Genomic DNA, 27,046 nt, shown 5'->3' with positions numbered 1-27,046 from the left:
GTGTTTAACAATCTCTTTAAGTGTAAACAATCTCTTTAAGTGGTAGTACAATGTATCATTATGTGTTAAACAATCTCTTGAAGTGGTAGTATGTCATTATGTGTTAAACAATCTCTTTAAGTGGTAGTTTATCATTATGTGTTAAACAATCTCTTTAAGTGGTAGTATATCATTATGTGTTAAACAATCTCTTTAAGTGGTAGTTTATCATTATGTGTTAAACAATCTCTTTAAGTGGTAGTATATCATTATGTGTTAAACAATCTCTTTAAGTGGTAGTTTATCATTATGTGTTAAACATATTTATTTTGTAATCATGTAATCAAAAGGTTCAAGAAGAAACATCCCATAATTGTGCTGGTAATTTTCTAAATACATATAGTCTTTTAGGTATTCCTATGCTAACTTTAAAAGTTAAATGTAACCTTTGATAGTTACTAATTAATTAACTTATTAATGTTTCAGCTTCCTGAATTTATAAAGATATTTATCTATATGTCCTTAGCTTCACTCATATGTATTTGATATATTTGAAAACCAGACCAGCCTGTGAAAGCACCAAGCAAGTATATGTCCCTGACTGATATTTTCCTTGTGCTGTATTTTCATTTCACCATTTAAAGTCCAAACACAACATTGTAGAAGACTGCTATTGGAGTCTGTCCTTTACCGAGATAGACCTAGGACTGTTTATAACATTATCATCATTACTATGTTTTACAGATTTCCATCAATGCAACAGATATCCATGAATCGTGGCCAATTGGGACCTGTTTTGCTGCCCTGACCACAAAGACAGACAATGAACCTAACGACCGACACACCTACAAAATCCTGTCAGACGCCACTCATAGCCTCAGTCTTGATGGAAACAGAGTGTGTCTCAAAAAAGAAGTTAGCTTTGAAAAAGTTGTCTATAACCCGTAAGACACAAAAACTATTCTTTTAGTAGGGTCAATATGGTACATAACTATACAAAAACTGCAAGAAAAGGTTTTATGGTGTTTTTTGGTACTATTGGGTCTGCAGAACAACATATGAAAAATTGACCAAAATTGGAACACCAAAAAGTGTCAGAATATGACGTCAGAACAAGATGGCCACCAACATATAAATGTGTCTGCTATTTACTGATGTCTGCTAACTTTCATTATAAGTATAAAACTTACATACAAAAATTAATATCTTTATATAGAAATAATTATAGGACTTTACACGATCCTAAAAGTTGTCATGTGATATGACATTTCAGGATGTGATTAACATCATTTGTAATGTTGGTTATGTTCTACTAGTCTGTAAAATGTTTATACTGGACATTATTATCAAATAGCAGTTTACTTACAGTCCTCACTATTGTTTGTTGAGCTACAGCATGTAGTTGTCTCGATTTGTTCTCAGTTTTACAGTAATAATACAGACTGAAGACTTGGATAAAGAGAAGGCTGATGAAACATTTCAGTTCACAATTTTGAATGAGAATGATCCACCCAGAGGAATTGTAGTAAGTGAATACATATATTATACACTCACACATACCAGCTTTAGTTTTTTTTAACATCACTAATTCACATTGATTTATTAATCATCAGCTACTGGATGACAAGTCTGCTTTGGATTTGGCTCATGTCAAGATTGGTGTTCCTTATACCAATTAACCAATATATAATTTTAACTTTTTCATTATTCATTCATTCATTCATTCTATAGCCTTTAAAGCATGGAATTTTTAAATACAGATTACACTAGGTTCATTATATAGCAGGTTTAATTGTATCCGTGAAAAAAGAACTATAGATTTGTTTTCATTGTTTCATAGCTTTATAATGCATGTATTTGTAAATACTGAAGTGTTTTTCTTTTTCAATTTATAAAAATTATTTTAAAGTCACTTGATTTTTAATATTACATTATCTATAAATAAGGAACCGATGATTTTCTTTTCAGCTGACTCCTAATTTTATTGATGAAAACAGTAAAAAAGGTCAAAGAGTTGGGTGCCTGCAGGTGTTAGATGACGACCTTGGACAGACTCATAAGATCTTCATGGTGAGGTCTGCTGAGAGGAACTTTGAACTCTTTGATGAAGGAGACAAGAAGTGTGTTAAGGTAGACATGAATTTTTATTCATCCAATGTCTTTTTATTAACTAGTACTAGCATAGATCTACAAAGTAGTCCAGTACATGTATTACATTTTATAGCAAGTTTTTTTAAATTTAGATTGCATTGAATGCAGATTGTAGTTAATTGTATTTTTAAAAATCTTGTCTACCTTGTAATATTTCGATGATAGTTATAATTGTAAACCAAAGTTTCAGTTTGACAGCTTGCTATTTTTCTAGGTTGCTGTGGAGTCTGATCCCAGGTGTGAGACAATAGGAAACATGTACTGTGCTCTCGACTATGAGACAATGGAGAATTACTACATCACTGTGCTGGTGCAGGACAATGGAGTTCCTCCACTGATGGCCGTGTTTGATGTGCCTATCAAACTGCACGACGTCAATGAGAAGCCCTGGGGAATCACCTTGAAACCAGAGAACATTCCAGAAGAGGTTGATGCAGGTTTGATAATCAACACTTGTTAATAACTCTAAATAGCATCCACTCTGTCTACTTCTGATTATGCTGTAAATCAGTTTTTACAGGTAGCATAGTCAACAAAATATATTGTTTTTGTATGTATATTTATTAATGTTATACAGAAATATTAATCTAAATTGAAAATTAAAGGCATAGCAAGGTGACTAAGTCCTGCTCATGATATAATGTTTAATAGTCTTTATATCGCTTGTGTAAAGCCAATGGCTGATTATGGCTGTAGCAATTACAGTGATTCTGTTTTCACTGAATAACCTAGACAATAATGTCCTACATTTAAGTCATATGTTTGGATATTGCTGTGTATTAGCTTCTGCAATTATCAGTGCTCATTTTCAATTATGATGTTAATGTGTGCTCTAGGATATCGCTGCAAGAGTACCCAAGGGGTTATTTGTTTGCACCTGAACACGGTAATGTCTTTCATTTGTAAAAGACAGTAGGCCATGTGCACATTAAACAGGTCTTTGAAAATTATACAAACAAATAATCTTTTTGTCCATTGCTTGCATAAATCCCAGCTTTTCATAACCTGATTTTGATTTGCACATTAAATTTAAGACATTATTTGTAAAGTCAAAATGGGGTATTGAAAATAAAATGGTTTATACAAATTAATGTTTTTTTAGATATCTGCATAGTGGTATTTATGCTAGTTGCCAAGTCAGTGTCAGTCTTGCTTATATACAATCCGATCATGTTTTGCATGTAGTCTGTTTGACTTGTCATAATTGTTATTACTGTTTTTGTCCATAGGCAAGCCTCTTGCTAAAATTATTGTGCAAGATGAGAAGGACCAGAAACACACGTTAGAGATCGTCAGTGATAGCTCCAAGTTATTTCGAATTATAAATGGACATCTTGTGGCCAGTGAAAAGATTGACTTTGAAAAAGAACCAAAACGGAAATTTACATTGAAAATAAAGGTTATAGATAATGGAATTGGATATCTCATGGTAAGAAAATATAAAAGAAAACATTTCAGGTTGATGCTTACATCATCGTGTTCATTTGTTTTTGTACTGGAGTTTGCATGGTGTGTACTGTTTGCATGGTGTGTGCTGTCTGCATGTGTTTTATATTTATAAAGTTCACCAGACTCCCATTCAAAACAAGTTACTTATGTGACATGGTGGAGTTATTTTCACAGTTGTTACTGTAAGGTGAACATTGCCGATAAAACCGTCTGCAATTGTGTTTTGAAACAGATATTGCTTGTTAACACTGAAAAACTGAAATAATTTTTTGCTGTAGAAAGTAACAAAATGTTTAATGTTTATGATGGTCTGTTGAGAGTACATCGTTGTAACATGTGAGAAGCAATAGCAAGAGCTAAGCAATTACAAGAGATAACAGATGGATATGTTTCTATATTTGCTTGAAAATATTTAATTTGAACAAATTTAAAATTTAACAATACATTCCTATATATAATATAATTTGACACAAGGCAATGTTTATGATCAAACTATTTTAACCTTGGCTTGTTTTCTTGGTTTATAGAATGTCCTAGAGGTTGTGTTCGGGATTCAAGATGTCAATGAAAATCCATATGACCTTCATGTTACCTCAGACAACAGTCAGCTGACATTTGACACTGACTCACCCAAACTGAAGGAAAACACCAAAGGTTATTAATTTTAAAGTTAATCAAGTATTATACATCAAGTCTTGATTTTCTACAGATAATAGTACATTAAAATACTCAAATAAATTTGTTAACAATTTTCTGGGACAGCCATCCTTTATTCCAGTTATGTTACAATGTTTTATTTAATTTGATGTTAAACAGTTCATTTTAAAAATCTGATATTTCTATTTTGTAATTATTTTTAGATGAGGTGTTTGCCACTGTAACAGTATATGATGATGACAAAGGTGATGTTATTGAAATGACAGTTGAACCTTCAGAATACTTCAAAATAAACAACAAGAGGTGTTCTGCACTCCAGGTTTGTACAGTACTGTACTGTTATTAACACTGTTTGTTATGAACCATGTGTCATAATTATATAGCCATCCATGTGATCAATCAGCAATGTACGACCGTGAAGTCATTTATCCATATAAAATTCTTGAGGTGATAATTATAGTCTTTTAAAGTTTTTATAGTCATTGAAAACCTTTTTTAAAACAGTATAAATATTTGTGGTGATGCATAGCATGTTTAAGATGGTGTAATTCTAATAACACATGCATGGGATAAAAATATTTTAGTGCATTACATTATATGCCTTAGACAAGATAAAATAAATTATAAATAATTATTTGACATACTTATCTGTCTAGGTTAACATGTGTCCAATGTAGAGATACCCATAATAGTAATGGATCTGGTTTTATTTACTTATTCAAGAAGTGACTAACAAAAACATAATGACTGATTTTAATGTTAAAAAGCTCAAGATGGGGGTATTATTGATATTAACTAATATGGTTTTATTTGCTCAGGAAGTAACTAACAACTATTGCAAGGCTGACCTGGTAGTGACGACTGCATTTAACTATGAGAAGACGAAGAGACTGAAGATGACAGTCTCGGCAAAAGACAAGGAGGGATTACAAGTCAACAGAACAGTGACTCTTACCATCATTGATACCAATGATAAGCCAACAGTGAGTTCACACTGTACAAGTCATTTTTTAAAAAGAAAAAAGTTATCCATTAGGCGTAAAAAAAAAAAATTGTGTGTTTCCAGTTTCCCGACCGACCCTAATTTTATGCTGCGACCCTAAAAAATTTCGAGTACCAAAAACCCCGATTTTTGCAGACAAATTATATGCAGTATGTCAAGAACACGGTTTAAAAAAAAAAAAAAAAAAAAAAAGTTCCTACCTACCTACCCTATTTTTTCCAGAGATGAAACCTGAAACACATATTATTATTTTTTTTGCCTTATATTTCTGATAGTGTAACCTGGTTTCATTTGCTCTTCTAAATCTGAAATTTATATTCAGTAATGTTTTTGCTATCATTGACTGCCATGGTAGTTTAAACTTGTTTCTCAGAATAAATCTCACCATTGTTTCATTGATGTATATGTACTTGTAATATTTCATAACAAGCTTAATGCACATTGTATTAACAACATTTCACAATGAGCTGCAAACATGGGAACACATTATTTAACATATTATTGATATTCCATTTTTAACTTTAAAGTTATTAATTGAAAATTGCTAGTCTTTAAAGCTAAAATAATTGTTTAAAAAACCAAATACTGTCAAGTTTAAAGATACCCAAACCTAACACTACATGTATGTATAATTCATCCAGGACAATAAATATTTTTTTATATAGTTAAAAGGTACATTATCATAGTTCAAAGTATCATATTTTACTAATTTTACTATCACATTATATTTGCATAATTATTAACTTATAAATATCACAATTGTAAATTTCTACTTAGGTATTTAGTTCAAAAGAAAAGTGGAAAGATGATATTATGCATCTTTGATTGAGATCCTTAAATTTTCTGTGTTTTTCCATTAATCTTTTTAACCCACCAGTATCTTTCCCAATAGTATCGTAAACACATAAAACTTGATAATTACATTTTAAATGTTGCTAAATCCAACAAATTCATTACAGCTGCAATAATGTATATATATATTTTTTAATTATAGGATATTTTGATCAATGGTAAATCTTCATCAGAACTGAATGTGGCTGAAAACTCCAAGTTGGTGACTGTAGCCACGCTGCATGCGGTGGATGAGGATGTGACAGACACACACAAATACCATCTGACAGGCAGTGGTGCCAGCCAGTTCTTCATACAAGACAACCAGATCAAAGTTGGTATTCAGCAATGATTATTGTTATGACCTTTGTCTGAAATATTATAGGCCTACAATAGATTCCCATAGCCTTGAACACTGTCAGTGCATGAAAGTCTTTCTGACCCACAGGGTAGTTCAAACTATGCATTCAGCCATTGTCGAAAAAAAGGAGAAATGTTTTATTTAATGACGCACTCAACACATTTTATTTACAGTTATATGGCATCAGACATATTCAGCCATTATCGAGTGCTTCCATAACATAAGGATCAATCAGAAAACCTTTGCATATTTCCGTAAAAGCAATATGTTGAGGTGTTTTATTATCACAAGTCTTTTACACTGGCTTTTCATGTTGTTTCTAGCACATTGGTCATTGTCTTAGATGGCAAAAAGATGAGGTCAGTAGCTTCCAGTCCTTTACTTTCGGTTGGGCAGGACAGTTACCAACAATCATGGCATCTTTTTATCCAACCTAACTAACCATTTTGAAAACATTTCTCTGGTCATTCAGTCCTTTTGTATTATTTTCCTACTCAGTTGGTAATAACTTTACACCCTCTAAAAACACACACTTGGTTTAGCTGATGACAAAAAGTGTCAATTTATTACTGCCATCCATATTTGCACAAACAAAGACAGTGAGATTCTATTTTCTTTTTTTTTCTCCATGAGACTGAACATCTTTAAACTTGAGAGTTCTATCCAGCACCAGTTTGAAAAAATTGCCAGTGTCATTGGTTTGATAAACATCGGCTACCTCATATATCTCTACTTCTTCAAAGTGAACCACTCATAAGTTTTTGCCTTGGCCAAATTTCATATATACCCATCTTTAGTGACATCTGCCTTTTTTATCTACCCCGAAAGAGTATTTTTGGGGACATTAAACATTTTTGCTATTTCTGGTTCTGATTTTACCCTCTTTTCTAATTCCATAATCACTTGGTATTTTTGTCCACTGTTTTTTGTGTATCTAAATGGCATTTAGTTCCACATTTTCCCAGTGATGATCCAGGTATTACCCCAATGCTGGGTCCTTCCTTCCTTCCTTCCTTCCTTCCTTCCTTCCTTCCTTCCTTCCTTCCTTCCTTCCTTCCTTCCTTCAATCTTTCATTTTAATCATTCATTCATTTGGTTTGTTTATTCATAAGTGTCCACAATAATTGTTCTTCTTTTTATCATGAAATTAAAGATTTGAGAATTGGAACCTAATATTTACAAACAAGAACAATATATTTTCAGACAACTGCCACTGCTGTACTTGACTATGAGGCTGGAAAACAATTAGAGTTGATAGTGACAGTAGAAGACAGCGGAAACCCACCACTGAAATTCCAGAAAACTCTATCGGTTAAAGTAACCAATGTGAATGAAGCACCAACTGATATTACACTAAACAATAACAAGGTATCTACACTTTTATACAGCTACAGGCAAACCTGTTGATACCATATGGTATTCCAGACTATCCCAAAAATGATCACAGTACCTGGGAATACTAACATAAAATTATGTCTGTTCCGATTTTTCTAATAAAGCCAAACAAAACATTCTGCTGTAGATTGATCTTGAAACCTTCTTTCATTTCTGAAAGCAATCCTAACTCTAGCAGGGCTGACCCTAGCATAAAATAACTAGGAGCATTAAAACAAATGTTTATCAAACAGTAATACATGTATAGGGTCTTCTCCAGCTGGACAAAAAGGGAATTTATAAACTAAAAAGGGCACTATAATGTATGTATTGTTTAAAATCAGTTCTAAATATTTTCTCTGATAATAACTGCAAGATGGTTTTTGTTATTTCTCAGGTGTTGGAAAACAGTAATGCTGGGACATTGGTAGGATCCTTGTCAGCAGGTGATCCAGACAACATAAATGAAAAAACACAAACCATTACATTCAGTCTGATTGATGACTCCAAGGGACGGTTTGTCATCAAGGGAGACAACCTGCAGATTGCCAAATCTTCCATCCACTGTGGGACAGAGTTATGCTCTCTTAATTACCTAAAAGAGCCAGAGTTGCAGGTGGTTGTCAGGGCAACTGATGATGGTACTCCACAACTGCATGCAGACAAACTGTTGATAATTAAGCTAGAGGATGTTAACGATGCCCCTGAGAATATTAGACTGTCCAGTAATACCATCAGAGAGAATCTGGCACCAAACACTGTCATAGGTAGTATGCTTGATATTTATATTACAATCATTCGTATTCAGTTCAAATCATCAGGGTCATAGCATTTGTTTTCTTTTATATGGTTAGAATTAAAACTATAGTACATCAGCAGAAGATTGTGATTTGTCACCACTGATAAAACAATCTGCTTTTTATCATTTTCTAAATTGGTATTTTTATCAGAAACAAAACATTGTTCAGTGAATGACTGTTAGATCATCATAACATTTATAATGTGTGAGAGAAGAAGCTTGGTTCTACCATGTACATTTCTCATTAGTCTTTTTGCCAAATTATATGATTACAATTATCATATTAGGCAGTATAACTGATAAATGTCCTGTTATTAGTTAGATTATGAGTGTTTGGTGTTAATATGATAATGTACATTACTTACATGTACATACAAGTATTTCTTTTCTACTTTTCACAGGATCTCTTTCTGCAGAAGACAGAGATATTAACCAGATAATAACATTTACACTTTTGGATCAAACCCATCTCTTCAGTATTCAAGGCAAACAGGAACTTTTGTCTCAGAAAACTTTCAACTTTGAGGAAAACTCAAAATACTCAATAACTGTGATGGCTACAGATAACGGACAACCTCAAGCTTCGGTAAAGTTATATAAGTTTTTTTTAAGTTTTACCTTCTATTACAAGTTTCTTTTACCATGTACCCCTCTATTTATGATATTTGTGATATCTTTCTAAAACAAAAGTTAAACCATTCATATTGCATATTGAATCTGTCTGGAAGTACATTCTACCAAAATTTATATCTAAAAATGTAAGCTATGCCGGAATGTTTATTTAAAAATTAAAAATAACCCTAAATAATTAGGATACAGCATTTCATCTATAATTTTATGTCCAGAACATAATTATCATTGTTTACAACATGGCAGATATGATATATCATAAAGTGTTTTGGTTTTTTATTTCATAGACAAAGTCTGTTATTGAGGTAATCATCACAGACATGAATGAAGCACCCACATTTGTAGGAACACAAGAACTGACTGTTTCTGAGAACATACCAGTTGGAAGTGTCATCGACAAGCTCACAGTTCAAGACCCTGACCATAGAGATGCAATGTCTCTGACTCTCTCTAAGTTTGACCACATGTTCAACCTTGATGCTGGGAACTGTACAGACAGTAAGAGCCAGACTGGAGGAACCATATGTGTGTTTGAGCTGAAGACCAAGGTCCTGCTCGACTACAACAAGGTGTCTCTATACTCACTCACTGTGCTGGCGGAGGACCGCATGGGGCTGGTGGTCAAGAACACGTACACAGTTACGGTGAAGAATGTGAATCATCCACCAGAGGTATACAAATACATGCATTAATTGTTCATCGTTTGTAACAATCTATAACAGTTGACCATTTAATATAGGTTTTTTGTCAAAGATTTAATTATTACCATAGGAAATGTAAGAAAATGTCTATTTTCTGTATCAATTAACCATTTTTAATAATGAAAAAATACATTTGAAGAATTTAAGTATCTCAATAGGAAATGCAAAACTGCTATGATTTTTTTATGACGATTATACCTAACATTAATACCAAATGTTGTCACAACCCCTTACTCTATATTTGTGCCTTCAAGAGGTGTTAGATATTACTAGTATCTAATACTCTTTAATCATTGATTGAGGCAGCATGACAATATTCTGGGACTCTTACAGATATATTGATATAGATGAGTGGAGGCCAGGATGGCCAGCCCATTTTCTATACCCAGCTTCATTATAATCTAATTGCTAGTTTTTTTCACTTAGCGTTTTATTAAGCACATGTTCTTTTAATTTTAAATTATTATAATTATAGTATTTTTCTAAGCATCTGTTCTTTGTTATTTTGTCACATTTGAACAAAATATTGCATTATAATATTATTTACCTGTTTTGTAGGACATCTTGCTGGACAATCTCCCAATGGCTGAGATTTACGTGGATGAAAATGTTTCCGGTGTAGAAATTGCATCTCTGTCTGCCAAGGATAAAGACAAAGAACAGATGCATACATTCAGCATAAAATCACAGGATGACAATTTGTTTGGTATCAACAAAACACACTTAAAGGTTCCTAGTGTTTATATTGTATGTACATTTAAATATTCAGCAAAATATTCAGTTAAAGGAATTCTGAATTAAAGCTTTCTACCAAAGAATGTTTATATTTCATAATAATACCGTACTCATTTAATGATAATACAGAAATAAAAATGCTGTGTGCTTCAACAGTTGCATTTTGAAATAACTTATTCTTTGATTTACAGATTTATAACTCTGTAATTGATGTTTCTTCTCTCATTATCTCTGTGGTCCTTAACCAAATGTCTGAGACCATATAACCATAAATAAAAATGTGCTGAGTGCATTGTTAAATAAAACATTCCTTCCTTCTGTCTTTGATCTGCATATGTAATACACAATGTAATATTTAATATAGATTCCCTTGCTATTTATAGTTACTTAAACCGCTGGATTATGAGAAGATTCAGCAGGTTACGGTTGAGCTGACAGCCACAGATCCCGGGTCTCTGACAGTGGACAAAAACATCACGGTCTTCGTGAAAAATATCAACGAAGCACCAACAGAAGTCTTGCTCTCGGGAAATGAGGTATTTTCAAAATGTACATGTAGATGGATGGATGGATAAATAAAATAATTTTATATGGAAGGATGGATGGAATCATTTTGTATTGATGAATGATTGAATGGATGGGAGCATTGATGGATTCATAGATAGATAGAATCATTTTGTATGGATGGATAGATGTATGTACTATTTTTTAAAGATGGGTGGAATCATTTGTATATATCATTTGCATGGATTGATAGATGGAATTATTTTGTATGTATGGATGGATGGAAGTCTAGATGGATGGTTAATTTGTATAGATAGTTGGAATCATTTTGTATGGATGGATTAATGTATGGATACATTCGTGAATGAGATGGCAGTATATATTAATTGAAGTACAGATGGATAGATAGAATCATTTTGGATGGATGGATAGAATCATTTTGGATGGATAGATTAATGGATGGGTTTTAGGTAAATGGGTGGATGAATGGACATTTATTTTATAGATAAATAGTCATTTCATATGGATGGATAGATGGATGAAATTCATTTGGATAGATGGATGGAAGGAATCATTTTGAATGATTTATTGGTTGATAAACCTTAAACAATACATATAAACAAAACGGCAACTTTTCACAAAGTATATCATATTTAAAGGACATTATGTTTACAAGATATATCGTTAGACAATATCACATTTTCATTGCAATAATTTTAATGTTGAACCTCAGGTAAAAGAGAACAGTGGAGTGGACACCATCATTGGAACTCTGACAACACAGGACCCTGACAACACCAACACTGTCACTCAGACATTCACCTACACACTGCTCAACAATGCAGAAAATAGGTTCAAAACAGATGGCGACAAACTAGTTGTGAGTAACCAATTCATGATAGGTTTGGGTGGACTATAGCTATTCAGGCCCATTCAGGAGGGGTGGGGGCACAATTTGTAGTGGAGGAAGCACAGTTTCTAGTGGGGATGGAACAGGCCATATTTTATTCTTTATTTATATAGAGTAGGACAAAAATATGTACATTTTCTTTCTCAGGGTTTTCTTTCTCAGAGGGGAGGCGCACAGGCCTGTTATTTGTTTTGTAAACTATTTATGTTTACTAATTGGGTAGAATATATATGTTATTGATTTTGTGATTACTTACTTCGTATGAGTATTGTTTCTTGAGACATAATAAAGACTTCTACAATTTAATACTTGAACACAAACATTTATAAAGTTTTATTTTCATAGAGTTTTAAAATTACAGATCCTTTGTATTTTCATTAATAGCCTCTTATATATATAAAATTGTGGATTTTCACTTTCAAAAATAAATTTCATTGTAAATTCTTTTCAGGTTGGTAATGCAGGAAAGGGTTGCAACAGTAATGGAGGAGATATGTGTTTGCTGAATTTTGAGAAAACAAAAAAACATTCCATCGATATCCTGGTATCTGACAATGGTGTCCCTTCCAAAACAGCAAGATTTTCCTTCAGTGTAGTTGTTACTGATGATAATGATGCACCACAAAATATCAAACTGAGCAGTGAGTATATTTAATAGAATATTTTGTATTTCAAATCCTGGGCCCATACTTACAAAACATCTAGTCTGCATAGAGTCGGTGCTGAAACATACAGTATGAAATGAAAGGAAATATGCTTGTACATTTTTTATGTCATCAAAACTAAAGTCCCCCTTTTTTACTGAAAATTAGAAAATATTAGGATCTGCACACTATACATTATTTTGAAAACAGGTTTTACTAAAAAAAAACTTGTATCTGCTAAAATAGCAAATTGTACACTGATATCCATAAGCAGGCAGGGTAAAGAAAAAATAAGCAGACAAAATATAAAATGATTACATATGTTTAAAATCTTTATTTATTTGGATATATGAATCTCCTGACAGTGATTCATGAGTGCATATCATCACAGCTGTATTTATTCTAATGAACTCTGGTGCTAGTTTTGATTTAGTAAACTAGTCTGAGAGTGGCAGTCCTCTGTGACAATGCAAGAGGGATGAAATCTCCAGTAAAAGTTATATCCTCGGGAGTGGCTGTCCTATAGACGAGGCACTGGATATAGATTCATGGAATCAACCACTATTTTGCCAAATACCCATTTGATGCTGTGTTGTGCAGAGATACGGTCTTGATCGTGCATTACAGTTTTGTCATTCAGATTTATTTTGCTAAGTATCTTGTTGGCTGTTCTGTGAAGAGAAAGGCTTTGAAAAAAGGACAAAGAAAACTACATAGCCAACACATTTAGTAGACATTTTTGCTGAAGGCAAGGACACCAGGGAAAAACTTCACAGAATGTTTCTTTTAACCACTAGCTATTAGATGTATTAAATGATGGTATTTCAGATTGTAACATCTGAATCTTGATGTTCCACTGGTATTATTAACACTTATCACTATTTTCAGATAACAAAGTAGAAGAGCTTGCTTCTTCAGGGACTGTGGTTGGAAACTTGTCTGTTCATGATGAAGATGTGGGTCAAACTCACAAATTTACACTGCTCGACAATGGGGTTGACCATTTTTCTCTAACACCAGAGGGTGTGTTAACCAAGGCAACAGACACCCGACTTGACAGTAAACTAACTTACAAGATTGCTATCAGGGCAACAGACAGTGGTGCTGTTCCAAAACATGTGAGTTCTGGCTCCAAGCCATTGTGGAATATAATGCAATTGTTATGCTGTGCAATTCTTTGTTTCATATACACATCTAGTGACTATCTAATAATTCAAAAGCAGATACCACTCATTGCTAACCTAATTTCATCACATTGCTAAGTGTTATCAGATCACTAGAATGTGAATTCTGCAGATGGGAGTAAGGGTTGGTTATACACCTTTGAAATAATGAATCTCCATAAACATTTTATCACATATTAATCTTTCATCTAATATGTATTTGTTTCACTTCATGTAGTGATTATTAAATATGTTTTGCTAGGTTGATTATACTTGCTTTATTAGTGTTACATGGACAATATTAAATATTTTTTTATTTGGTTGATGCTCCTTTCTATATTACTGTAATTGTTACAGTATTTAATATTTTCTATTAGGTTGATACTACTTTCTATATTACTGTTACTGTTACAGTATTAAATATTTTATTAGGTTGATGCTACTTTCTATATTGCTGTTACTGGTACTGAAGAGGCTCCAAAAGACATTACCATATCTCCAACAGGACAAGACTCCCAGTTTCCTGACAATACCCCTGAGATAAGAGAGGATGCTGTAGTGGGTGACATTGTTGGGGTCATTTCTGCTGTCGACATGGATGCAGATGAACAAATCACATTTTCAATTCTTGATGATGGAGATGGACATTTCAATACTAATGGCACAGCAAACTGTCTTCCAAAGGTTTTACTTTTATAGTACAACTTTACTGTTGCAATTTATTACTGTATTTAGTTCAGTCAGTAATGGAACTTAGGAACTAATGTCAAAACAGAACTTTACACATGTAATAAAATAAATTAATTAAAAAATACTGTAATAATATTGTATAATAAGACAACTTCATTTTTTCTCTCCAAATTACTGTGGGTTTTTTTTAGATCATTGTTTTAAATTGTTGTTATAGTACATTCATAATAAAGTGTTTCTTTCATATTGTACCAGGGAACTGGTACCATGTGCACCACAAGTCTGCTGTTGTCTTCACCACTGGATTTTGAACAGGAGCAGACCTTCACTATTGTCATCCGAGCAGCTGACAAAAATGGTCTGCAGTTGACAGAATCATTTACAGTGCATGTCACTGATGTCAATGAAGCTCCTACAGTGAGTATAACAGAACGGTGAATTCTGTCTGTGTGTAGATTTGCCCTCATAAATTGTTTGATAAGTAATAATCAAATTTGAAAAATGGCCGATATATACATGTATATCCAGGGCTGTATCCAACCTAGATAAAATAACGGGAAGGAAAGGGAGCAGTAACAAAAAAAATCAGGGCAGAGTAATAATAGGGTCTTCTCCAGCTAGACAAAAAAGGGCACTTCTAAACTCAAAAAGGCACTTTTCAAACAATTGTTGGGTAGAGAACTTTCCCTTACTAAGTACAGCCCTGACACTTGTATATATTATCTAAAACATCTTCAGATTGTTGTTGTTTTTACTTAACTATCAGTTCATCCATGTTACCTTTGTTTAATTAACAATCTGACTACAAATTGAAACAATCTTATTAAAAATATATTGCAAATTAATTCCCAAAGTATTTTCATTATCATCAGTTGTTAAAAAACAACCAGATTAAACAACTGTCTTTAACCATTTTATTAAAAAACAAACAGTTGTACTGTAAGATATATAGTGCTAAATATATTAACTTATAATGCTTGTGTTTGGAAGGATTTGTCCTTTAGTGGAGGAAAGATAGTCGTGAAGGAGAACTCCAAAGGAGAAGAGATTGGCACTTTCCTGGCAACTGATCCAGATGTGAAGAGCTCTCTCACATTCTCACTGACTACTGGTTACCCTGGGTTACTTCTGGCAAATAATGGTTTCCTGTCAACGGCTCAAGGTGATATTATCTCTGAGGCTTCTTTCTTTTTGAATAACCAAATAAAGTGAATATTTTATTTCAGACATAATATTTTAAAATATGCTTTGAAATGTAAGTTGGGAAACAAGCACAATATCATAATGGGCATTAGGGTTGTTGAATTTCCAGGGATATAATTGTCTTGGTACTGAAAATAAACTGAGCAGAATGAAACTTGAAGCAAAGAATATGTGGCGAAGGTACATATAATAGTCAACCATATCAATAACTGCCTTTCATACCAAAATAAGTTAAATTTTTTAAAGTGCTTATCACTATCAATAAATGTCTAAATCATAAATCCTCTTTCCTAAGAAAGCAACTTTTTTATTAATATTTTACAGATGCAGACATTAATTTTGAAAGTAAAGCAGACATACAGCTGAAGGTCAAGGTCACAGATCAGGGAGGATTGTTCTTTGAAAAGGTTTTTCCTGTCCATGTGGAGGATGTTAATGAAGCACCAACAAAAGTTACACTTTCAAACAATACAGTAAGTAAGCTTTATACTACCTTGTGTCATTTCATTCTGTGTTTTACAACTGTTATATCAAAATATACATCTTATGCTGTCCAGTCTAGTCAGATTTAACCTAACTGATATTGGCTGATTTTTAAATTCTTTTCCTATCTTGTTTCAAAAATAATTCTATGAGAAAGTGTTTATATTTTCAGTAAATATACCAAATTAATACTGTAAGAGATGCCTTTGGCAAAATACATTTTTTATTTATTTATTTCATTTTTAGGTTGTAGAAATGAGTCCATCTGGTATTGAAATTGGACAGCTGATTGCCTCTGACCCAGATAAAAATCAAATATTGACATTTAGTTTGCAAGATGATGTTGGAGGACGTTTTAAAATAGAAGGAAATTACTTAAAGGTCAGTTATAAAAATACTCTGTATGGTGAAGGGGCGGGACGTAGCTGAGTGGTAAAACACTCACTTGATACACGGTTGGTCTAGGATCGATCCCCATTAGTGGACCCAGCCAGTGCACCATGACTGGTATATTCCTCGCTAATAACGGAAAAATGTATCAGGTTTTCTCTCAAGACTGTGTCAGAATTACCAAATGTTTGACATCTAATAGCTGATGATTAATAAATCAGTGTGCTCTATTGATGTTGTTAAATAAAAAATAAACTAACTTTTCAACTGTTTGCTGAAAAAAAAACCCATAAAACATTGCTGTATTTAAAATTATATTTGTGATAAATAACTTTAGCACTGCTCTTTGCAAAACACTCATCAAGCATTAAAATGGAAATAAATTAGCTTGATAACTGTAGCTGAGTTGGTAGACTGTTAACAACATTTCAGTAAATAAGTTTGACTGCTTTTATGAATGTTTTAATGGTTTGATTTTTTTCTTTCATATTCAGAAACCTTTGTTTGGCATCCTATAATTAATGTAGTTTTGATGCTGAGGTATCAATTCATTCATTAATTTATCTGTTCATTCATTGATCTGTTTGTTTATTTGTTTGTTTATTTGTTCATTCATTCATCCATTCATTCATTCATTCATTCATTTATTTCAATGGGTTTTTTTTATAGACTGCAGACACTGGTTTACATTGCCTTGAAAAGGGTGGTGCCAACTGCTTGCTGGACTACGAAACCTCTAAATCACACAACATTGCTGTGAAGGTTTCTGATAATGGCAGTCCTCCATTAAGCATCACAGCTGTCCTGACAGTAATTGTTCAAGATGACAATGATCCTCCGTCAGCACCTGTCATTGACAGTACAGAGATTTCAGAGAGTGCTTCTGTCGGTACTCTGGTAGGAAGTTTAGAATCGGAGGACCAGGATCCTGGACAAACTGTGACATTCTCTCTGGCAGAAGATGTTGAATCTAATGAGTGGTTTACCATCACAGGCAATAAGCTGAAGCTCAAGAAGATGGTGGATTTTGAGGACACAAAAACACTGATTGCTAAAGTTATTGCCACTGATTCTGGAGAGTCACCTCTTACAGTAAGCTGAAAATATTACCAAAAAAGTGTTCACCTAAAGGGTGGTACAGGAAGTCATTATCGTTTTTTAGCAAGCAAATGATGACTTTTGAAATTAATCAGCTAGCTTGTGTTATAATATATTGGGGCATAAAAATAATAAACTCTTTTTTCACCAAGCAAATTATGCCTTGTGAAATTAATAAGCTTGTGTTACAATTTATAATGCAGAGGCATAAATAAAAAACATCACTGTTGTTTATTAAAAACATCTATGACATAAATTTGAAGAAACATTATTTCCAGTTACATAATACTAAGTCAAAGAAGTATTATGAAAATATAAGCATTACATGGGGTTAAATTTGTGTCTAGTCTTTATGTTTACTTCTTCAGTCAGAAAAAGCTTTTGTGATCCGGGTTAAAGATGAAGATGAAAAACCAAGTAGTCTGAATATAGAATCAATAAGGGGAGAGAACCATCTGACATTTCCTGTAGATCAGCCAGTCATCAAGGAGAATGAACCCGATGGGACTGTGATTGGTCAGATTGTAGTCATTGATCCTGATTTTAAAGAAGATATTTCAGCTGCTACTTCAAATAGTTTGGTTGGCTTGGAATCAATGAGCTGCCTCACACTAACCAAAGTAATTTTTAAAATATTTATTTGTAACATTCAGTTGGACCTGTCTTAGAAGTATCACATTAGGGTATGAGTACCAGTCATTTGCTAACATACCGTGTCTACTGAAATTGTTTTAGGCAAATAAAGCCAAATTATTAAATTGTTTTATGTGGTTGGTGACTGTTGAAATAAACCTGAAACCTGTTGAGTAGTCCGAGACAACAAAATGTTAGATTAAAATATTAATGCTCATTATCGAAGCCATTTGATGTTAAAAGGGCAGGTCTCATACCAGTTGTAAGAAATAAGAACTTGGTAGAAAACCAAAATAAACCCACAAGGAAGGACACTATTTATTCCTAAGTGAAGGGAAGATTCCAGGGAAGTAATATCAGATGCCAATACTTAAGACTATTAAACAAATTCAACAATAATTCATTAAAAAGTAAAATCTATTTGTTAATATTAGTTAATGCAATTAATTAACTTAAACCTTTTTTTATTCAGGGTAGTAGATGTGTAGCAGAGCTTAAGACACAAAGAGTGTTTGATTTTGAAACAAAATCCACCTTTTCATTTGATGTGACGGTAACAGACAAAGCTGGATTGCAACTGAAAAAGATATTCAACTTAACAGTTCAAGATGAAAATGATCCACCACATGTAAGTTTAAAAACAAATTACTACAAGGATAATTTTAAGTTTTCTGACATTGTTATCTGGAAGGCTTTGCTCTTTGACATTATTATCTTTTTGCCTAAATTATATTGGAAAATAAATGTTTCAACTTGTATTTTATACTTTATAATACTTTTCATTGTTGTTCTATATTTTGTCAGGTTTATTAAAATGAAGAATAGTTCTTGATCTTTTAGTATTATTACTAGTAAATATATGGATATCCTTATGGTCTTAGATTGTAATTTGTTTCAGGATATTTGAATGGTAAATCTGATAATTTGATAGTTTTTGGTATATTGTCATTATGGTGAATGGCAAATGTGATAGATTGATTGTTTATGGACTTTGTTTAATACATTGTAATTTATTTCAGGATATTTTGGTCAATGGTAAATGTGGTATTGTATTTTGTTTCATATGATATGCATGTATTTGTGAATGTTAAATTTGATAATGTAATTTGATGAAGGATATCATGATAAATGATAATTTATAATGTAATTTGTGTTAGGATATTTTGATGAATGGTAAATCTGATGGTAATATAATTTGTTTCAGGATATCTTGGTGAATGGTAAATCAGATGGTTTGATCAGTGTGGATGAGAACTCGGCTGATATCACAGTAGCCCAGATGAACGCTGTGGACTCTGACAGCGGTCAACAGCATACTTTCACCTTGGTTGATGGTCCTCAATTGTTCTACTTTGTTGCAGACAGTCTAAAGGTATGGAACCAAACATATTACTGAGTTTGTGGACATGAATGTTAATTATGGCATAAAATGATTTTAAAAGTGTGATGATGCTGTTTGCTTTCATTGTTTATTAGGATGCCAGTGTTCTGTTTTACATGTCACCAGATAAATCTATCGGGTTTTTTTGGCAGGACGTAGCACAGTGGTACAGCGCTCGCTCGCTGTGCAGTCATGTGGGATCAATCCCCATCGGTGGGCCCATTGGGCTATTTCTTGCTCCAACCAGTGCACCACGACTGGTACATCAAAGGCCGTGGTATGTGTTATCCTGTCTATGGGATGGTGCATATAAAAGATCCCTTGCTTCTAATCAAAAAGAGTAGCCAATGAAGTGGCGACAGCGGGTTTCCTCTTTCAATATCTGTGTGATCCATAACCATATGTCTGACGCCATATAATCGTAAATAAAATGTGCTGAGTACATCGTTAAATAAAACATTTCTTTCTTTTATCTATTGTTTTATTTTGTTATTTCTCTGATTCTTTCTGATATATTAACAAGAGAACCAATCAAACATATCTTTTAATGTCAACACAGGGAGCAGCAGAAACATGCTGAACAATTAATAATGAATAGTTAAAAATGTATTTGTTTGTATGCTAAAAACATTTATCTACAGAGTGTTTAGTAACAGCCAAGAGACTGTGATTTTCAATGGCTACAGTAATACATGATACTACATTCAGTAAATATAGCGGCCTGCTTTTCTGAAACAGCATCAAAGTTTCAAAGATAAATGAAAACCTGGAATGATCTCAAATTCTTTTTATATTGAAATCCAGTTTTTATTATGTTGATATCCATTCGAGGTTCAGGCATGTCCACTCTCGGCACACCCTCTGACTTTTCGCCAATGATTGAGCCTATGGCAGACTCTTTTTATAAAAGGTATATTTGTTTTAACATATTCAAGTGCTAATATTTATTATTACTGTTGTTATGAATAAAGTATCCTTTGTTTGTATCATAGATAACATCAGCAGCTCAACTAGATTACGAAACAAATCCGGAGTACATTATTGTGGTCAAAGTGACAGACAATGGACAACCTCCTCTTTCAACTCAGAAACAGATGGTTGTCATGGTAAAGGATGTGAATGAAAAACCAGTTAGTGTGCATCTGACTTCCAATATGGTAATGTTGTTTTCAGTTTAGCTTTATTTATTGTTATTAATAATACAAGTCTTCCTTGAGGCCTCTAGATGCAAATATATGACGGAAGATAGACATTTAATTTTTATTTTATTTATGCTTAGAATTATACATTGAAATATGGTCAAAGCAAATCATTAGTGTTATAGAACATTTATTTTAATAATTGGTTATTTAAATAGTTGGTTAGAGTACATTTTCTGACAATTATGCATTTTGAATCGACAATACATGTAATTGTACATAAAACATATTTTAACACTTGTATTGCACCAATGTGCTCGTAATATCATTTTCCTTTTTAGTTTTTTTTCTTCACATTTTGGTAGAGTGATTATATGGATTTGTATCATTTACTAATTGCCAGATTGCAGAAGCAAGCACCCCGGATACATTGGTTGGACATCTGGTGACTGTGGATCCTGATAACGTGAATTCTATCAGACAAAATTTCACATACAGTCTCACAAACAGTGATGAAGGTCGCTTCAAGATAAGAGAAGACCAACTTCTAGTAGGACTGAATTATTGTTTTAATGTGATATTATCGTCATTTCATTTCTGTATCTTTTAAGAACAACTTCAAAGATTTTAATTTTTATTACTGTAAAATACTTTATTTTCACGGGATCAAATTTTCGCGATTTAATGAAAATGGGTCAATTCGCGAACATTTATTTTCGCGAATCCCAATCAATAAAAAAACGAAGTACAGATGTCAATAATTTTGTTTTGAAAACGGAACTTAGTTTTGCCGGTTGTTACGCTAATCTGTAGAACTAATCCTACATGTACACGCGAGTGCTATACACATAAAACAATAGTTTTCCTGCTTTAACCAATCAAGACTTTATTGTCCTTATAATTGTTATAAAAACAAAAACCGAAAACAAACGAAACAAACTTTGAAGGCACAAGCTGCTAGTACTCAGTAACTTAAGTTTGATTGAAACAATATTTATTGCCGTCAAAATACTAGTTCAAAACGGTTTGTGATTGGCTAACAGGCCAAAAATAAAAATAAAATTGTGAAACATCTGAACATAGCCCAGTCCGGATTTTTTCACTTCCACATTTTTAATATACTGTGATAATGCATGTTTACTTCCGTCGTTGAACACGTGTAGACTCTGTCCGATGAACTGATCGCTAGCACATGCGAAGGAAAACAGCATAAAGCTTTTTAGTGTTAGTATTGTTTTATTATCATGTATGTACTTACAATCGTGTTCTTGATTTAAAGTTTTAAACAGCCTTTGTGTTTTGTGGTTTGTTCCGTGACAGGAGGGAGCACCACTTTGTTACTACTAGCCTCGTACATCGGAAACTAATGTGGTATAGTTGAACGAGACTACATATTTATTTATTTTTTTGTCGGCCTTTATAAAAAGTTTATTTTCGCGTGGAATATATTTTCACGAATTTCATTCACACGCGAAAAACGCGAAAATAAATTCCACGCGAAAATAAAGTATTATACAGTACTATGTTATTTATATTATTCTGAGACATCTAGTAAGATGGTACAAGTTGGAGGAACATGCATTATGGTTGGGGCGGGCGGGTGTGTGTGTGTGTGTCTGTGTCTGTGTGTGTGTGTGTGTGTGTGTGTGTGTGTGTGTGTGTGTGTGTGTGTGTGTGTGTATGTCTCTGTGTGTGTGTGTGTGTGTGTGTGTGCATGTGCATGTGTGTGTGCATGCACACAAGCACATTTTGGTGATTTATATGTACATAATTGGAACCTCAGTTAGCCTGTGTAGTGCTTTATAGTGATCCTATCCAATGTGTTAATATACACTTCAATGCATATCATTTCACAGTTTCAGTAACATCAGTTTTTAACATCACATTTGTAGGGTTTGTTACACAACTAATCCAATTTTAGTTTAATATTCCAGAAACATTTATGATAATATATTCCAAAATGACATTACAAGCAATCCCATGTATCATAAATTTATATGTTATCTTTTTAAACTGAAAGTTAAAGAACTATTTTATCCTTTATCACAAATTTAAAAAAACCTATCCTTACAGAATCTAGAAACTTTATTTTAAATTGTCAATGTGCTAACAACTTTGTACATTTGTTTGTTTGAAATGAAATAATAAATTAACAAAATATTATTTACCTCATAATATTTGTATCTTTCTTTGTGTGGAATTGGAACCTTTCTTTGTAGGTTAAAGATCCAAAATTTGATTTTGATGTAAAGCAGACTTCTCTTGTTAAAGTGAAGGTCACAGACAATGGATTACCTCCACTGTCAGCAGAATTTGAGTTGGAAATTATAATAACCAATTCAAATGATCCACCAACTAACCTACAATTATCAGGTTTGTTACTTGTTTGTTGAACTGATCACCCATTGATAACAACTTTCTAGGCTAAAATGTAAATGTCAAACAAGCACATAATATATACACAAATGTATACTTGTTTAAATTTTTCCAGATGGCTGATAATTATAATTCTAATTAGTTTGCTATGAATATGTAAAAAGAACCCAGACATTAATAAATTTACAAAGATATTGTTTTACTCTCATTTTTTAAAATCAAATTAATTAATTATTGAAATTGATTAATGGTGTTCTTAAAATCGTCTGAAAAAGGATTAGGTTACAACAGATAAATCCATCGTCAACACATCACCACCATTTCCACATCTAGCAATAAACAGGCTTGTCAAATGTCCTATCATATCATGTAGGCACATGTGCAGGAATTTTAACGGGGGTGTGGTGGGTTCTAGACTGGTGAGCAATGTTTATAAAAGAGTCAAGTCATACTCCTCCAGATAATATATTTAAAAAAAAGTAAATTTGCTTGGGGTTGGGTGGGGGGTTTGATGCTAGAAGTCCCTCTGCACATGCCTGATAATGATATATATTTCTTGTTTCTTTCTTGTTATTTACTAAACATTGTGCCTCAATCTGCAGCCAACACAGTACCAGAAGACGCCACTGTGGGCACAATGGTGGGGTTGCTGTCAGCTGATGATGATGACAGAGACCAAACCATCTCCTTCAGTATGATGGCCAACCCTTTCCTCACAGTGAGAGATAACAGGCTGGTAGTGAGTGGGCAGCTGGACTTCGAGACTGTGCCCAACATCAAGGTGAACATCACAGCACAGGATAGCGCAGTTCCACCATTAAAGGCAAGTACAGTATGAACGATATACAAATAATCTTGTTGAAACTAAAGTCTTTATAAGAAAAAGCTTCAGTAAAACTTGAAAGTTCACTAGTTGTATGTAATTTCAATTCATCCACACTTGTTATGAAATATAGCAAATAAAGAGTAATAATTACATAAATTGTCTATAAATTATTTAATCCTTAGATTCCAGTTTATGAAATCTACATTATTAGTTTGACGTTTTATTTCTAAAATCTTTTTTTTTTTTTTTTTTTTTTTTGTCCTAATACAAACAGAAAATAAAGTAAGTTATCAATTGCCTGAGTGTTTGACATTTCAGTTTTTTTCAGTACATTTACTTTTGTGTATACATTTCACTTATTTACCACATAAGTCCACATATTAAACGTGATTGGAATTTACCAATACTATGTTTTGGTATGATCTTACTTGAATCCAATATCCAATATGTTTGCACAATACTAAGGCAAATCTGGTACCGGGTAATCATTATATATTAAAAAAAAAAACTTTTTTTGTTTTTCCTAGATATGGAAAGAATTTCTAATTAAAGTGATGGATACCAATGATCGACCGAGTGCACTAGAGTTGGTGTCACCATCAGGCTCTACTCAGCTGTCTGTGGCTGAAGGAACTAAGACTGACACACTTCTTGGTACAGTTACAGTTTCTGATCCAGACCGGCTGGAGAGGATAACTCTACATTTGCTGCCATCTGGTAGCCAACAACTGAAGTTGGCTGCTGGAGGTCCAGTATGTCAACTAGTAAGTATAGATAGAATTTTGTGTAGTTTAAGAAAACATTTTTGGGGTAGTTAGTATTTTTTGACAGCTTTGGGTTGAAAGATTATGAGTAAATTTGTATCAGAACTTGGTCAAACTATCCCCTACATTAAAAGATCCAGTGTTGAATGCAGTAATGAATTTGTAATACAATTAATTTCTTGCAATACAGGGTATGATTTATTGTTTGTTGCAGATTAAAAACAAAATTACATTCAAATCCAATGTAGTTTTTAAAATTGTTTCATTTGACAAAATAATATTCTGTTAAATTATGCATTCACAAGGAAAAATGCCCTACCCTGTTTATTTCCATGCTGTAAAGTTATAAAGGATATACGTAGCAATGTGCATGTTTTAATATATTTGTATCAGTCCCCACTTGTTAGTCATAAGTGTTATTATTTCTTTAGAAAGAAATAGATGGCCTCACCCAAACAGTTTGTACATCTGACCTATTGCTTGCTGCACCTGTCAACTTTGAGGAACAAGCTGGCAAACCACTGGTGGCAGAAGTCCAAGCTACTGACAAGGGAAGACTTACCATCACTGATCGGTGGGAAATCACAGTTACTGACACAAATGACCCTCCAACTGTAAGTCGGAACATTAACAGATGATGAACATTTGTATGTTTTCTTCTTTGCATGCCAGTATATCATACAACTGTTGGAGTAACTCTTCTTTTTGAGAGAGTAGTACAAAAGGGTATGTTTAGACATTAAACAGGGTTTGGAGGGTTAATATTTTATAGAGCACATCCTCCCAAACAATTGTTTGTTTTTTTGACAACTGTACTGTATATAAAATGTTATTAATAACAGACACAGATCTTTGGAAGGGTGTTGGAGGATATGCTCCTATACACCCCACTGCAAAATTCAAAGTGCCCTGAAAAATTTAGCAGATTAATCTGAACGACAAAACTGTAAACATGGTCAGTATCGTATCTCTACACAATGCAGAGTCAAATGGGCATTTGGCAAAATAGTGGTTGATTCCATGAATCTCTATCTTATGCCTCGTCTATAGGAGGACATCCCTCCTGCACTGCACTCTCCTTTACTGGAGATTTCATCCCTCCTGCACTGCACTCCCCTTTACTGGAGATTTCATCCCTTCTGCACTGCACTCTCCTATCCCTCCTGCACTGCACTCTCCTTTACTGGAGATTTCATCCCTCCTGCACTGCACTCCCCTTTACTGGAGATTTCATCCCTCCTGCACTGCACTCCTCCTTTACTGGAGATTTCATCCCTCCTGCACTGCACTCCCCTTTACTGGAGATTTCATCCCTCCTGCACTGCACTCTCCTTTACTGGAGATTTCATCCCCCCACTGCACTGGAGATTTCACTCACTGCACTCTCCTTTACTGGAGATTTCATCCCCCCTGCACTGCACTCTCCTTTACTGGAGATTTCATCCCTCCTGCACTGCACTCCCCTTTACTGGAGATTTCATCCCTCCTGCACTGCACTCTCCTATCCCTCCTGCACTGCACTCTCCTTTACTGGAGATTTCATCCTCCTGCACTGCACTCCCCTTTACTGGAGATTTCATCCCTCCTGCACTGCACTCCCCTTTACTGGAGATGTCATCCCTCCTGCACTGCACTCCCCTTTATTGGAGATTTCATCCCTCCTGCACTGCACTCTCCTTTGCTGGAGATTTCATCCCTCCTGCACTGCACTCTCCTTTACTGGAGATTTCATCCCCCTGCACTGCACTCTCCTTTACTGGAGATTTCATCCCCCCTGCACTGCACTCTCCTTTACTGGAGATTTCATCCCCCCCTGCACTGCACTCTCCTTTACTGGAGATTTCATCCCCCCTGCACTGCACTCTCCTTTACTGGAGATTTCATCCCTCCTGCACTGCACTCCCTTTTACTGGAGATTTCATCCCTCCTGCACTGCACTCTCCTTTACTGGAGATTTCATCCCCCTGCACTGCACTCTCCTTTACTGGAGATTTCATCCCTTCCACTGCACTCCTATCCCTCCTCACTGCACTCTCCTTTACTGGAGATTTCATCCCTCCTGCACTGCACTCCCCTTTACTGGAGATTTCATCCCTCCTGCACTGCACTCCCCTTTACTGGAGATTTCATCCCTCCTGCACTGCACTCCCCTTTACTGGAGATTTCATCCCT

The 27,046-nt window shown here is 33.9% G+C and overlaps 1 protein-coding gene across 1 annotated transcript in view; it reads left to right on the top strand.

Moving 5' to 3' along the window:
* The window catches only part of LOC121370037 (protocadherin Fat 4-like), a 66,086-nt gene that overhangs the window by 16,775 nt on the left and 22,265 nt on the right, over positions 1–27,046 (top strand). The window contains exons 5-37 of the mRNA XM_041495134.1: positions 724–923; positions 1,402–1,504; positions 1,948–2,109; positions 2,345–2,567; positions 3,360–3,559; positions 4,107–4,233; positions 4,440–4,555; positions 5,055–5,219; positions 6,234–6,404; positions 7,635–7,799; positions 8,203–8,572; positions 9,006–9,190; positions 9,522–9,905; positions 10,494–10,682; positions 11,054–11,206; positions 11,908–12,054; positions 12,536–12,725; positions 13,617–13,846; positions 14,324–14,575; positions 14,837–14,998; positions 15,572–15,743; positions 16,109–16,257; positions 16,514–16,648; positions 17,327–17,749; positions 18,124–18,375; positions 18,861–19,016; positions 19,593–19,760; positions 20,762–20,926; positions 21,312–21,458; positions 23,128–23,281; positions 23,887–24,107; positions 24,638–24,874; positions 25,306–25,488. Coding sequence (XP_041351068.1) covers positions 724–923; positions 1,402–1,504; positions 1,948–2,109; positions 2,345–2,567; positions 3,360–3,559; positions 4,107–4,233; positions 4,440–4,555; positions 5,055–5,219; positions 6,234–6,404; positions 7,635–7,799; positions 8,203–8,572; positions 9,006–9,190; positions 9,522–9,905; positions 10,494–10,682; positions 11,054–11,206; positions 11,908–12,054; positions 12,536–12,725; positions 13,617–13,846; positions 14,324–14,575; positions 14,837–14,998; positions 15,572–15,743; positions 16,109–16,257; positions 16,514–16,648; positions 17,327–17,749; positions 18,124–18,375; positions 18,861–19,016; positions 19,593–19,760; positions 20,762–20,926; positions 21,312–21,458; positions 23,128–23,281; positions 23,887–24,107; positions 24,638–24,874; positions 25,306–25,488 — 6,456 coding nt within the window. The remainder of the gene's footprint in view (positions 1–723; positions 924–1,401; positions 1,505–1,947; positions 2,110–2,344; positions 2,568–3,359; positions 3,560–4,106; positions 4,234–4,439; positions 4,556–5,054; positions 5,220–6,233; positions 6,405–7,634; positions 7,800–8,202; positions 8,573–9,005; positions 9,191–9,521; positions 9,906–10,493; positions 10,683–11,053; positions 11,207–11,907; positions 12,055–12,535; positions 12,726–13,616; positions 13,847–14,323; positions 14,576–14,836; positions 14,999–15,571; positions 15,744–16,108; positions 16,258–16,513; positions 16,649–17,326; positions 17,750–18,123; positions 18,376–18,860; positions 19,017–19,592; positions 19,761–20,761; positions 20,927–21,311; positions 21,459–23,127; positions 23,282–23,886; positions 24,108–24,637; positions 24,875–25,305; positions 25,489–27,046) is intronic.

This window comes from Gigantopelta aegis, chromosome 4 (genome assembly GCF_016097555.1).
Source record: "Gigantopelta aegis isolate Gae_Host chromosome 4, Gae_host_genome, whole genome shotgun sequence".
NCBI classification, from domain to species: Eukaryota; Metazoa; Mollusca; class Gastropoda; order Neomphalida; family Peltospiridae; genus Gigantopelta; species Gigantopelta aegis.
The sequence above is the reverse complement of the archived record's forward strand: the minus strand, read 5'-3'. Positions and strand labels throughout refer to the sequence as shown.